Source organism: Molothrus ater, chromosome 1, assembly GCF_012460135.2.
Source record: "Molothrus ater isolate BHLD 08-10-18 breed brown headed cowbird chromosome 1, BPBGC_Mater_1.1, whole genome shotgun sequence".
Taxonomy (NCBI): domain Eukaryota; kingdom Metazoa; phylum Chordata; class Aves; order Passeriformes; family Icteridae; genus Molothrus; species Molothrus ater.
In genome coordinates, this window is record NC_050478.2 from 132316306 (window position 1) to 132331495 (window position 15190).

Consider the following 15190-nt stretch of genomic DNA (forward strand, 5'->3'; position numbering starts at 1 on the left):
CCACACCAATAATGCTTTTATTGTCATGGTATATATAGGATTGCACTTAAATTATTAAGCTTAAGATCTGAGTAAAGTTTTCTTTTTACTTTGGGTTTTGTTTTCCTGTAATGTTTTGCTGTCAGGTGTGGATGCATTACTGTCCCTGCTAGTCAAATGCTCTAGAATGCAATTTTTGCTTAGTTCAGTCAATAATTGATCCATTTCCTGTTGCAAAGTCAAAATGCATGTTGCAGCTACATTCCTGGCAGGTCCTGTCCAAACAATCACACCATCACTACAGACATATTCACTGTTCTACTAAATTCTCACCAGTGGAATATTCTGGCAACTGAATTTTTCTCAGAGGAAGTTTCTGGAAGTGAAACACCCCTAAAAGTCCTATTTTTATGCTATGATAAAAATTTTAGTTCTCTGTCTATGAAGCTGGCAGGCATCATGTGATGCTCCCAGTTTTGCAAACAATTCAGTCATCTGATGATTTACTCCCCCCCTGGTAGTAGGAGTTGACCCAGCTGTCTCTGGTGGACTGGCAGGATCTCCAAATGCCTTGAGGAAATGCTTTCCATTTAAGGAACTCACATGGACACCATTTGCATACTTGCAGCACTGTTCTTGGGTGAGGGCCATTTAAGATAGACAAAATGAACTCTCTGTCTTCAGGATAGCAGCATTCACCTGAGGTATGGAGAACAAGAAAAACCTGTTGAACAAGGGAATGCCACCACCCTTAGCATTCATTTGGGCAGCAACTGGTGGAATGCAGAAGAGCAAAACTTTCGGTTTAGCATTTTAGCAACTGTAAAAATGTCAGCATGCAGTTGCTTTTCACTACATTCTAAGCCAAACTTAACTTTTCATGGTCTACAAACATAGCCCCAGATGTTTTCAAAAACATCTGAAAAAAACCACACAGGTATCATTCAAATTAGAATGACTGAAAAAGCCTGACAGAAAAAGAAAATGAAGTGACAAGTTCTCCTCAGCTCCGATTTTCTTTCCTTAGTTTTTTCTGACCTTTTTTCTTTCATCCACACTCACAGCTTTCTTTCTGTTTCCTGTACTGAGGTGCCATTGCAATATAAAAATCAGGAAAGTACTGTTTAGTAATGTGCACTGCCCTTGGATATTAAAATTCCCTGCACCCATATATTTGACTCGTGTCTGTTCTCATATTTGCACAGAAGCAGTAAACATTTAAACATCAGAACAACAGCAGCTGATCTTTGTTCAGCTTTGGTTGTTTTGGTTTTGTTTTTTGTTTTTTTTTTTTGATCTTCAGCTTAGACATCCAGTCATTTCTGATCTCTTGACCTGCTGTTTGTGTTTTTCTGAGCAGGACAATTTCACCAAGCATAACTGATGCAAGACCTATCTCTTCATTCATAGCATCTCTGATATCTTCTGCAATTATTTTATGACACATACCTAAGTTTTCTTTCAGGTGTGCAATTTCAGCTTTAAAGACACATTATATAACAGTGTTTTTCTCCCTTGCATTTTCCTACTTTACCCTGAATTTTTTTAGGATTCACACTCTTCTATTTGTGTACTTTTGAAACACTCCACATTTTGTTGCTTATCTGAATCTGTCCCCTAACTTCCTATTGCCATTTTGGTCACTGCTTCACAGCTTATGATGGGCTTTTTATGTCTCATCAGCTAGACAGACCTTGTGTCTCTTTTTTTTTTTTTTTGAGAGTTAGCTGCTGCAGCCAGTGAGATTTTCAAGCACTCTTCCTGCAGGTACCCTGTGAACACTTGATCTCATATCAAAGGGACTTTTATGATTCTCTGACTTCAGAACTGAGCTTTTAATATCACTACTGTGATAGGCTTCAAATGCTCCTTTAAGCTGCAGCATTGAGAAATAAGACCCATAACACTCCAACACCTCTATTTTAATACAGGTTAGCAAATACAGCAGACATCAGAATTGTCTTTTATCAGTTTAGTCACGATATGACTGAATATCATGGTCTGAACCCTAGTCATAGCTCAGACAATTTAAATTCCCAAAATATTGTATAATACAGTGGCTTTAAAATGCAGTACATCAGCTTATGCTTGTAATCTACCAACCTGCAGAGCCTATGTTATTTCTGGGCCCTAATCTTGTGTGACCTTCTGATTGCATTTTTCTGTCAGTTGGATTTTCTCAACAGCTCCTTACATATTCTTCACTAAGTAGTAGGAGTAGAGAGGAGCCTTCCTCAGCTGTGACTAGTGTCTTATACACATTGATTCCATAGAAGATAGAATCTTTTCACCTCTTTGAACATGATTTGGCATGAAGTTATTTAAACATGGCCCAAATGTAAAAAATCCCCAAATACTAAAAATACCAAGTGTCTGTCGAAAATATACATGAATTTTATGCTTAGCTGTCTTTCTGACATTGAGCTAGACAGTGTCAGTGTTTGCTAAGCAGTGAATAGTACTTCAGTGTTCATTTCCAGATCAGCCTCAGAAGAAGACACAGGACTGCCTTGCATTGCCACACTACAGTGCTGCCAAGCCACCCGCTAGAAGACTCTTCTGCCTTCTGTACAATCAGCTCTAAGTTCAGGCTCTGTTTCTTCCTTAATTAATATTTCAGTCTTTTACAAGCTGGACTATTTTGATAAAAAGACATTGTCTCCTCTGTTTTGGGAATTTTAATTTTTCATATAAAGGGGGACTATGTAAAGACCTGCATCATCTTTTATGTAGAGCTGGTCTTGAGATTGACCTTTGTAAAAGAGATTCCTCTGATCAGCTGTGCTGGAAGCTTTACAGATTCCTACTCATGCAAGTGAGAATGAGTGCTGAATACTGTTCCAAGTGAGGCTTCAGAGGTTATGCCAAGGAAATTGTATGCTGCTCACTTAATTGTTAAACACTGGCAGGGCTCTGGAGCAGCAGAGATAAAGAGAGTCCTTGGTGTAACAGCAACACCTCACAGTGCACAGCAGTTACATCCTACACACCATCTGTGTAGGTCAAAAATGACACTGAGGCTTGAGCTGCACTTCCACATACTTTAACAATCAGATCAAGAACAAACCCTTAGAATAGGGTTAATTACAAGACTGTTAGGTACAAGGCAATAAAAACTCTGAAGTAATTATGCAAAAGTGGCAGATGCAAAAACTTCAGGACTACCTATGAAAACCTGGGGAAAAATGTTTGAGATTTGCCTCCAGAAAACACCTATATGGAGCTACCTATGTGTGGACAAGGTGACAAAGCCTCTGTTGTGCTCAGTGGAGTTGAATGTAGGCATGGCATGGGCTGAACAGCTACTGAGACCCCAGAGCATGTGCTGAACACAGCTGCACCACCTCTAACAGGCACTTCAACACTCACAAGGCAGCACACACACAAGTACCCAAGTCAGGTGTCTTAAGAAAAAGCTGGTAAGGAATCTGCCCATAAGCAACAGTACTTTTACATACACAGGAATACACCAAGTTGTGCAGGGGAATTTGAGCTAGCTTCAGAGTAGCAGGGTGGCAGCATGCTGTACAAATGAATACACTTTACTTTTTAGCAGGAGTAATAAATCCCTATTAAACACTGCTGTGCTATGGCTAGGTCTTCTGTACAGCAGCCAGGTTTTGTTAAGAGAAAGATTTACTTTTCCCCCTGTAGAAGAGTCTGCTACCAGGGAAGCAACATTCATTCCTCTCCCAGCTGCCTAAACCTGGGAACACTAATTATTATTAGTCATTTAAATCAACTTGCAAAAAATGCTGGAAAATAGTATTCCTGTTATTAGCCCAGCTGTTGCACTATCACAGTGGGCAAAGAAGTACTAGGGATGAGCAACAGGAAAGGTTACAGAATTAATGACTATAGGCTTATAGCAACTTTGACAGACTCATTTCATTAATACAGAGCTTCTGAATGAAACTATGCTTAATGCATGGCTGTGGGTCAGCTCACAGGTGCCTTCCTGTTAACATCAATGATTTCCCTATTTATTGGGCATTTTTCCTGTCTTGCAGCATCATGTGACATGAACATGATGGCCAATTAGTCAGGCCTAATTGAATTTTTGCAATTAAGATGAGGTAATACATTAAAGGCTACCCTAAGTACACATTTTGGATATTAAAACTGACCAGTTTGTTCATGATGCTATAAAATAGTTTGGTATTTGCAAGTTTTATTAAAGAGGATTTTCTATCTAGGAAACCTAATAGAAAGTCTAATAAAGGAAGCAATTTTTTCTGTTCAGATAAAGATTCACCATGAGGATAGTGAACAGCCTGCTGCATAAAACATCCCCTAAAATCTGTAAGACTGATTACTAACTTATCCAGACTAGGAACCATAACCAATACAGACTTTGCAGTTATTTTCTTTTTTTTTTTTTTTTTTTTTTTTTGCTTCAACACAGAAAGAGGCTATATAGGGAGAACAATCCTAAAACAATCTTGTACTGGGTGGTCCTTATTGTTAGAAAGGTGGTCCTTATTTTTTAGAGAACTTTCAGTCTACTCCTTTTATTTGTTAAGTTCTAAAAAAAACCCAGAATCTAATTTCTTATTAATTATCACAAACAAAATAAAGTACCTGCTTATCATGGTATATACTGAATGGTGCTTGTATTTTCTTATGCTTAAGTTTTATGTAATCCTGGAAATCTTCATGACTGATTGGGTGGGTCATTTGCAAGAAATGCAGTTTCAGAAGACCTGCACACTGATCAATACATGAGATAAGTTGCTTGGCATTTTTTTACCCTTGGACCTGGCAGAACAGATAGGAACAGATCATTCATGCATCTCAGATTGCTTTTCATTTTGCCACACAATGCTCCTGCCAGCTTATACTTAATTTGTGATACAGTTATGAAAGTCAGATTATCCTCTCTACCCAGAAATTTATTATTAATACTCACAAGCAGCAAATAAAACAGCAGGTGTAACCAGCATAGTAACAATAGGCTTATCTATTGCATTGCAAATATAACCACCATGTCAGTGGTGTGAGCAATAATGAAACCTGTCAAGGAAGCTTTTGAATACAGATCTACATAAGCTTCAACTAGAAACAACACCCTGACATGGGTTGTGCTTCAGTATTCAGATGGATGGGATTCAAATACAATGCACGTACCACTGAACACAAGGGAACAGAGTTAACAGAGCCTTAAGCTGGAAGCACAGATAACGTATCTCCCACTCCTCTCTTATATAGTATTACTGTTGAACTGACACATTCATTGAGAACAGTTTTGAAGATTAAGGTAAATCTGATGTTGACTGTCAAGATTCAGCCATCCACCATGGTTGAACCACGTATGTGCAGCTGTGAAATCCTTATTTGACAAAGTAATCCCAGCATCACCCTTATATGCACGATATCTGTACTTTCCACAATGCAACAATTCTGGCAGACAAGGCAAATGTGTCCTCAGCCTGTGGCACAAGAGCTGTTTCTGTTTAGCTCACCATCAGCTCATTCTTGCCCCAATTTAATCTGCACATATTTTAGACTGTTTATGAAATGCTGTATTGCTTGATACAGAGTACAGTACCCAGCCTTAAAATCCAAAATGCAGCTGCTTCCTCAGCAGCACTGCCCCCTGAAGGTACTCATGAGGTGCTGGGAATGAGACACAGTGATTCTGATGGAAGGATCTGAGCTTTGCTCTCTGGGGGAGGCAGCAGCAACATGCCTGAGGCAGGCTGGCATTGAGCTCACAGTGACACTGAAGCACTCTGAACCTCAATTCTGTTTCCATTTATACTTCTCTCTCCTTGGCCATCTGAGTATTCGTAACAGGGATCACACAAAAGAACAAAGTCCTAGCAGAACAGATATCACATTCTACATCAACTCAATACACATGGATTTCTGCATAATTGATCATTTTATTGGAATCTGTTAAAAGATGTTTGTTCAGATCACCTGTTCAGCAGGCAGTTATGCTGCTCCTGTTCACTGCATACATACTGAGCAAGTCTCCAAGCAATACATAAATATTGTCTGACCCCATACTTAAGTATCTTTACTACAAAAAGCAGCTTCTCCTCAACAAAAGTTATATCCATGGGACCAATGTGCATTTCTTCTAGCTATAACTTGTACCAAATCTGTATCAACAATTGTAGATTAAATACATCAATGCAGGTTAATAGAGCTTTAACAGTAAAAAAAGTAAGAAAGTTAAATACTGCAACAGCTGAGATATATACTGCATTTGAATGACAGAACATAGTCTATTGACCTAGTTAATGACACAGTCACCAAAACACAACATACAGAAGCAATGTCAACTGCCAGTACTTGTCTAAGCATTTTAGTTTCCCTTTTCCCTTCAAATAAAGAAGGGTTGTGTACATCTTGAATGTGAACTTAGGCATCATTAACCTTACAGCAACATCGATGCTGACAGTTAAGGTTAGGTAGAGACATACTGAAGCTGCAGGCCACTGAGTACACACAGCATTTGTGAGTTTGAGGAGCCAATGTTTACTACAGCACAGCTTCATTGTTCAAACTAAGTGCACCCTATGGACAGTAGCATTAATTGGCAAGACATATTTAGTAAAAAATGCCACTTGAGAAACCTAGCATATTTTAGTTAAGTGTTGATTTAACTAGCTATGATGAGGGCTAGGGAGGTATTTTAACTGAAACACCTTGGCAAAGTGAAATAAGCTGACCTATCACTGTTCTCTAGAACCCAGGAATAAAGTTAAATGTGTTCACTCAGTCATCAAGGACTAGTATTTCAGCAGGCATTTCAGGTTTTAACCTAAGGGCAAGTTAAAATAAATCTGTACACAATGCAACATACCTCAAATAGATGCAATGATGATCAATTAGCTGTCAGTCTCTACTTTTACCATTACAAGCCCAACAATTTTGGCACACAAGTACAGCCAATCTTCAAGTTCAAATTCAACCATTCCAAGCCAGCGCCATTTCAGAGAATGCTCTGCAATACTATTCTGGACTGTAGAAACATGCATACACCAGCTGCCCAGAAACACACAACTAAAAGAAGTTGCTAGAAATAGCCACTGAACATACACATGCATGCCAGTCAGCTTCCCAATTAAAATGCTATTTACAAGCCATACTCCAATTTTTTTAATTTGTAGTTTTTCACCCAACTTACACATATGAGTTCAAGTGAAGGACATGTGTTGTGACCTTTTGAAATACCCAAAATGAAAATGAGTACAAGTTACAAAGCTACAAAGAGGTTAGCAATGATTTCCTGATCTTTTCAGGTGAAAAATTATTTAGCAGCTAAGCAATGCCAGGGAGAGGTGGAGTCCATGAAGGACATGACCTTTAGGAAAGCAAACACAGCTGTAACCAAGAATACTGACTTTTCAAAAAGTCTGAAAGTTTCTTCATACTGAAAACTGAAGTCCTCCATGAAGTTATCTGCTATCTTGCTGCATGTTGTAATGTGTTATTGCCCTACAAGTTGTGCAGAAAACCACAGCCAAGTATTAATGCACAAGAAATTTAGAAATTACCGTGCATAAGATATGATTAAACTGTAGCAGAATCTCAGGTGTTGATTATGGCTTAGACCTGCCTTGAAAGTCAACACTTAGACAAATATCCTTACATGAATGACATTGTCCATATGAAAGTGAGACAACTTTGTTACACTGAAGACTTACTTGGTTCAAGTGACCTTCTACTTAGAAGAAACAATAGACAATATATTCAGAGATAACCATTGCAAGAATTAGCCCTGTAAAAAAATTCAACAATACTTTTTACATATTGTTTCCTTAAGTGTATATATTTGTAGATATTTTATAAGCAAGTTGTTTCTTGACCAGCCACATCTTGGATAGTTAATTCTTTATCCTACTTCCTCCCTCATCCAAATTTGCCAAATTCAAGACATTGTTTTAGCAGCATTCATGAAATCAATAGTGCAAAGTTATAAAAAACTCTTTTCCCAGGCTAGGACATCCTCTTCAAGTTTTGTATTGGGTCAATAGCACTTCCCATGTTTTTAGACCTCTGGGGAAAGGCAGGAACAATAGATATGCTGAATCTAACAAATGAAAATTGTTTGCCAAAGGCTTTTTTAAATTTTATTTTTGGGTGGATTTTTTAAAATTTGCTGCTCATACTGGCCCTTGTTACAACTTCAGTAACTAGTTCACTGCATTAAATTCACAATTCCTCATTTTGATATGCGCCTATGACATGTGAATTGAACTGAACCACAATAATTGTAATGTCATCTCTATACATTCGAGCCAGCTCTTCTGGAAGACTCAGCATCTTGGACAGTCGCTCATGATCCACAGTTCCAAACTCATTGTTACCCACTGCATGACGTATCAGGTGAGTTGCTGCATTCTGATCTTCGAATACTGAAGAGATTCTTGCTCTCCTTTCTGTTAACAGACCATGCATCTGTCCCAAAGTTACCTTATAGCCACCAACAGCTATTGGCTGTTGGTGGTGAACACCAGTGAGGTACTCCCCCACAATTCTAGCCACATCTTGCCTGTGCATTGTCTCCCACAGCCCATCTGTGGCCAAAACCAGGAATTTATCCTGTGGCCGTAACTTGTGATGTATGACTTCTGGTTCAGCTGTGAGGTATGGGGGAGTGTAATAGTTTGGAGGAATAAACTTTGTATATTCATTGTCATTCAGCTGATCTGGGCCTGATTCCACTACTCTCTTCTGCAGTTCAATACTCCATTTAAACTTCACATCACCAAAAGCTCTGAAAGGCATCAAGAGACCCAAGAGACGATCTTGTTTCACAAGACTTTTCTCTTCAGACTTTGGATGCTCCATTTTCACACGTTCCACTTCATGTTCATTTTGTGCATTGTGGTCATAGGACAAATTAACTGCAGACCAAGATCCATCTTCCTCCTGAACGCCGAGCATGGCTCTGCTGTCACCTGTGTTAGCAACGTGCAAGTCGACACCATCCACATGGGCTACACAGGCAGTAGAGCCAGAAAATGCTACTCGCAGTACTAGGTAGTTGAGAAAAGAATTTGGATCTCCTACTTGAGCTTCCAAAGAAATATCATTATCAAGCCTCTTAAAGGCATTAATTAAAGCTTCTCTCACATCAGTAGTCTCTCCACTGTTGAGATCAATCAGCTCCTGCCAGTAAGTTCTTAGACTGTTGAAGTAAAGCTTGGAAGCCTCTTTGCTAAAATAATCGTTGGGATGCTTGTGCCACTGTAAAATGGGCAACAGAGCTCTGCCACTCTCCACAGCATTTTCTATTTCAAGTAAAGTTTCATGAGGTAACAAAGAGACAGCAATGTAGTAAAACAGTCTTTCACTGACAGCTTGAGCACAAGCACAGCCTGCATGGCCATCAAACACACCCAGAAGCATCCCTCTTGTCTGTAAACAAGTGGCAGCACTCCTCCGATCCTCTATCGGAGCATTAGCAGGCAACTGGTTGCTGTCAAAGCCAAGAACAGAACTTACATTTTTACCATCAAATTCTGGGACTTTGAAACTGTATTCATTTGCCTTCAGGATGCTGTTGACCTGTGGAGGGGTGAGGTAAAACCTCTGCGGCGTAGAAGCATAATCCCTTGCGTGAATAAAGTGATTAAAGTGCTCCTTTGGCCTGTAAAGTGCTGCAAATTTCTTCTGTGGTGCATATCTGAAGTGACTGTGAGCAAAGTGAGATGACAAACAACACAGATGTTTATGGTGGCAGTAACACGCAGTACTGCCTATTCTGCTAATCTCACAGTTACGAATCAATGGGAACAGATGAGCTGGTGCTGGCATGGCATCAGACAACAATGGCAGCCTGGAGCTCCGGACTGGAATTGCTGAAAGACAAGAGAACAACTATGCTTAGCAGGACAGCTAAGAGATTTTCTCTCTCCAGAATTCTGTGTTAAGATGTTTACAGTTCCTAACCAAGTTGCTTATTATATGGAGTTCATAGCTTCAAAGGACTTGACAAAGAGAGGCATTGCGAGGTGCTCATTTATAGACACTACATTGGGCTGTAACAAAAAAGCTAAACCATACTTCAGCACAGGTATTTTATTCTACCCACTTGGATAGCAGGCAGGAAGTGAAAGCATCACCCAGACAGTCAATGAACCTTCAAGCAATTTAGCACAAGAGTTAGGATGGAGCACTCTACAGAATTGTCACAGGATTTTACAGTCATCTGCTTTCCTGGTGATTTCATAGCTGACAGAGACAGATGTGGCACACAAGTAAGGAAACTCTTCCTGTAACACTGAAGAAGAGAAAGCATCTACCAGGGAGACTTAAGAAACAACTCTGAGATGACATACAGTGAAGACTGCTTAGACAGCAGAAGCAAGAAGTAGGTGATAGAACTGATGTTCTTTATGCAATCAGAAGTCCGTAGAGGGTTTTGTTTCTTTTCCCCCTTTCACATGTAAAGCTTCAAACTTGTGTTACATATATAAAACAGCCACAGCAACCTATGCAGCAATTTTCTAGCTTCAGATGTTAAGTAGGAGAGGTAAAAAAGAAATACAGCTTTCCAACAGCTATTCCATCCCAGTACATTTTAGGATTATAAAACACCTTGAAAGGCTACTCAATTGAAGGCCTATATGCAAATTGTTTGCTTCCTTGACTAGAACAGAACCTTGCACAATACTCTAAAGCCAGTTTAGGGTTAAGATAAACCACTAGTATCTGAAAAAATATTCTACTGCTACTTGCCACATATAAAAGCTTTTCGCATTTTTCACTTCCCTGAAGAGTATGCTGGCACACTCTTTCTTGTCTCCATTTACATACCAAATCACAACATTAGTGAGAGTGCCTCTCAAAAGCCTTATTCACTGTGCCTCATATCAGGAAGTCTTTTACAATGTAATACTTGAGAGACAACTCCAGAGAAGAGGTGGAGTTTAACCGTGCCTTGTGTGAAGTACACACATTTAAGGCAAATGCAATTTTCTCTTTTATGATCAAGTTTAATCACAAAAGCTTTTTCTCAGAAGTAGCCATTAGAAGGCTTACTGCAGTCATAAGCACTAATCTATCAGCACTGCTAGATGTCAAATTGTTTTACTGAAGAAATGGATTTTGCTGTGTTATGCAAGGTGCTTCAGTCAGTAAATGGATTTTTTTTTAGCCAAGCAGGCATATCAGTACTTCAGAGGAGACTCAACCCCAATAAAATATGCAACAAGCCCCAATACTCAGTCTAAAGGATCATGCAAATGGGAGAAGTTGCATTTTGCAATTTCTATTAGCTTTCCATAGCTTCAGCTGTGATTCTGATCACCTGGGCCAGCTGAGAAGCGTCTGGAAACATACAAAGCTTCACCCCATTCTCCTTGTTTCAAGAAAGGGAAGTAAGCCATATTTTCCCTTCCTTGTTTGCTCTTTTTAAGTAAACCAGAGTAGAGCCCATTTCTGTGTTACATGACATCTAAGTGCTGAAAGCAGAGTAGAATTCATGTTCCTGTCACTCCACTGACTCCCCAGTACTAACAAGTGACTGCTGTACATTGATAAAAACTCTCCTGAGTCCCCCACTGACAGCTGAAGATTGAAGTTTTCCATTGTGCAGGTACCAGGAAGAGCCTGGGCTGTAGTCCAGATGCCTGGGAACAGTGAATTGGCTGAAGCTTCCAGATGCATACTGAATTTATGGTAGCCATTTGCTTCTCCAGTCCAGGCTTCACATGCACACAGCATGACAGCAGGAGACTGTAATTCCAAATATAGATTTTAAATTCTATTCACTGCCTTCTAATTATATAGGAGCTATTTTGGTAACAGTTTTGTACATTTCTTCGTATGACATTTAAAAGCAACAATTTTGTTTAAGTTTCTGTGGATGTGCCCAGCCTACAGCAGCACCTCAGCTTCAGCACTGGTCTCCCATTAGACTCCACCTGGATCAAGCTGTCCTGACTGCTCAGCATTTATGGTCAGTGCTGACCCACAGTGGTGCCTCAACTGCTCAGACAGTTTTTTTGCTTCATGATGAAGCAAAAATACAAATGTATTGCTGCTGTAACAGTTCTGCAGTGCCACCAGAGGATATCTTCATAATTTTTAATCATTAGCTTATCAAATGAAATCCACGAGGAAGTAGTAAGAAGTTGGCATCACATTTTCCACAGCTCATATCATTTACAGTAGATATATGCCAGCTTACGAGATCAGTCTGTTTCACATCCCAGCTCCAATAATTCCAAGTTGATTAAGTAAATGCCTGATTCCAAGTGTCCAAACATGAACTGAAATTAAAGTCTCTCCCACTTACCCCTACAACACAGCTGCCCCATATATAACTCCAGCTGCCCTTTGAATAATTAAGATCCCAAGATCATTATGGTTGATCAAAAGATGGCAGCGAAGAAAAAGAAGTAGAAATGGTACAGTTCAATCAAGATTTGTCAAGATATTAGAATCGATACAGTGTAAATACCTCTCCAAGCCCAGAGTGGGGTACAAGCGCTATTTTTCAAGCTGTGAATACAATACGACCAATAACGAGTCAGATGGTCGACTTAAGGGGCTTTATAGTACTACACTAAAAAAAAAAAACAGGAAAATGTTCCACCTTTCTGTAATAAAGGCTCGTTATAGCCATACTGTTAGGGCTAACTGACACTGCACAGACAGGTTCCTCCAAAACACTGTGCCAAAGACACCTACGGCTTCAGATAAAAACACTCAGGTGCCTTTCCTACACCTGACAGACCTGAATGAGCCAGCTAGAGAAGACGGGGAGGTGGCGAGGAGGAATAAGAAGCATTCCACACAAGCAGCACCGTTAATCCTTCCCTCCGGCCTCAGCCCTCAGACACAGCCCAGCCTCGCAGCCCCTTCCCCGGGTCCCATCCGACCCCCGAGCCCGTCGCTCCACGAAGGGAGATACATACCGATCCGCCTGGGCCCAGGACATACACACATTCTCCTGTCACAACATGAAGCCGCCAACATCCACAAAGCAGAAGCCCGGGGGGCGGGGGGAGAAGCACGGCAGAGAGTTTGTTAGAGAGGACGTAGAGCTCCGGCACGGAGGTGGGACGGCAGACAAGAGGAGACAAGCACACACAGCCCTTCTGCGGGCGCACGGCGCCGCTGCTGCCACTCGCCCAGCGATGAGACCGAGCCAGCTCCGCAGGGACCGCCCGAACCCGCCGCCCGCGCAGGCACCGAGCTCCACCGGCCCCGCTCTCCCTTCCGGCAGGGCGGCAGGCAGGGCCCGCTCTCGCTGCGCGCTACCGCTGTCCGCTCAGGCGCTGCGCGGCCTCGACATGGCCGCCCCTCCCCAGCCACCCGCCCGCCTCCGGCACGACCACCTCCTCCTCCCTCCGCCCGTCCCGGGCACAGACCTGGGCCTTTCCCGGGCGGCTCAGGGAGACAGGCGGAAGGACCGTACGGCACGGGAAGGGAAGCGGGTGGAAGGACAGGACCGCGCCTCCCCGACCGCACCCGCCACCCCCAAAGCCCCCGACAGCCGCCGCCTCACGCCCGCGGCCGCCGCGCCTTTATAAAGGGCCCTGCGGCGCGCGGCGCGCCGCCCATTGGCTGCAGAGGAGGGCAAGGCGGGCACGTGACGCGGAGGCTGAGGGAGCGCGCGGGGGGCGGGGCAGAAGAAGGGTTCGGTGCGTGCGGGCGCGAAGGCGGCTGCGCGCGCGCTGTGTCCGTCCCCTCCCCCAAGGGGTCCGTGAGGGCTGGGAGAGGCCGCGGGGCGCCTTTGGAGCGCTTTGGGCAGTGGGGCCGGGGCTGTTTGCCCTGGAATGTTCGCGAAGTGCCTTTAACTGGTACGAGGCACGGTAACTCCGCCGGAGACCGCTCCAGTCTGTCCCCTAAGCCAGGGACCCCTCTGCCCTGAGAAAGCCCCGCACACTCCTTTGATCAGGAGTCAGTCACACAACTTCTGGCTGTTATAGAGACCCAATATGGGAAAATGTCTAAGTTTTGTAGAGTGTATTGCCATTTACTCTGAATTCCTTTAAAAGACTGGTGCTTTTTGAGGTTTTTCCCCCTTGAAATGTTCGAGTTGACTTGCTCGTTAACTCTGCAAGAGACCACTGAAGCTTGTACTGAAACATGGGGGTTTATGTTTGGTTTTGTGGGGTTTATTTTGTTTGTGGTTTTGTTTTTGGTGGGGTTTTTTTGTTGTTGTTTTTTTTTTTGGTTTTTTGGGTTTTTTTTGGTTTTTTTTTTTGCTTTTGTTGGTTCTTTGTTTTGTGTTGTGTGGAGGGGGGGTTGTTTGTTTGTTTTTTAAATTAATTTGCTCCGTGATGTTTTGTTTTCTCCAGAATCCCTGGGGGCAGAGCAGGCTGCTGTGCAATGAAGAACACCAGGGCCCTCCCTGCCCTGACATCACCACATTGCTGCCCTCGCTACCAGCAAGGAATGGTTTGAGGCCAATGGCCACGAAGAAGGAGCAGCCCTTCCCTAGAAGGGCAACACGTTCCTGCCAGTGCAGCACCAGTGGCCTCCCCTCCCTCCTTTGTCTCCCCTCTCTTAGTTACTGTCCTGTCCCTGTTCCACATCTCTAGGGCAACACTCAACTTTGCATGTTCTTCTGAGGTACTCTGATCCAGACTTACTCTTCATGTACATTTCTGAATATGGAAAGTGTATAAGTTCGACAGTATTTTGATTTCTTTGATCACCTCTCTGTTTACAGATGCCTGTGCTCTCACACCTTACTATTTTTCAGGGTGTCTGGGATGCCCACTTTGCTCTATGTTGTTAGCAGCAGATGTTAGCAAGCCTTGGGATGTTGCAATTAGCATTCCCTCAGCAGCTGTAGCAAAACATAGATTTTTGACTATACTTAAGTCTTTACTCATTTGGTAGGATGTGTACAGCTGTGTACCAAAACCAGGAGAAGAAACAAAGGAAAATCTGCACTTGGTGACCAGAAGACTCAAGAGCTCTACTTGAAATGTAAGAGTATGGAAAGTACTGCCCTGTGACCCTCTGTGTGAAAATCAGCTAGAAAGATAAAATGAAGCCATCCTTAGAAATGCAAGTAGTAGTGGTAAGTAGTTGAAAACACAGAGTATTAGAATTTTTATTTATTGGTGTTCTGGGTGACTTTTGAGACATTTATTTGTTTATCCAGAATGGTATGCCATTCTGGATAAACATTCTTCTCTTTGAGGCTTATTTTAGAAGTAAAAAAAAAGGTATCTGACAGACACCATTATACAGCATGGAAAACAAATTATTTGCATTCCTTTTTAATGGT

At 42.0% G+C, this 15190-nt stretch overlaps 1 protein-coding gene across 3 annotated transcripts; it reads right to left on the reverse strand.

Moving 5' to 3' along the window:
- Positions 1-5844: 5844 nt before the first annotated feature.
- Positions 5845-13433, reverse strand: PDP1 (pyruvate dehydrogenase phosphatase catalytic subunit 1). 3 transcript variants are annotated; one of them, XM_036378981.2, is made up of 3 exons: positions 13317-13433; positions 12861-12895; positions 5845-9797 (listed from the first exon to the last, which is right to left on the reverse strand). In XM_036378981.2, the coding sequence occupies exons 2-3, from the start codon at positions 12889-12891 to the stop codon at positions 8146-8148; spliced, it is 1683 nt and encodes a 560-aa protein (XP_036234874.1). In that variant the 5' UTR covers positions 12892-12895; positions 13317-13433; the 3' UTR covers positions 5845-8145. The 3 variants fall into 3 exon arrangements, with proteins under 3 accessions (XP_036234874.1, XP_036234875.1, XP_036234873.1); XM_036378982.2 differs by lacking the exon at positions 12861-12895; XM_036378980.2 differs by lacking the exon at positions 13317-13433 and having other exon boundaries at positions 12861-13283.
- Between the last annotated feature and the right edge of the window lie 1757 nt (positions 13434-15190).

What these genes read in the sequence shown, in the direction of transcription:
- PDP1 (XM_036378980.2), bottom strand. Translation starts at nt 12,921, where the DNA reads ATGTTGGCGGCTTCATGTTGTGACAGGAGAATGTGTGTATGTCCTGGG. An exon ending in TCCTGGGCCCAGGCGGATCG is followed by an intron (nt 9,798 to 12,860) that starts GTATGTATCTCC and finishes CTTGTCTTTCAG; the next exon opens with CAATTCCAGTCCGGAGCTCC.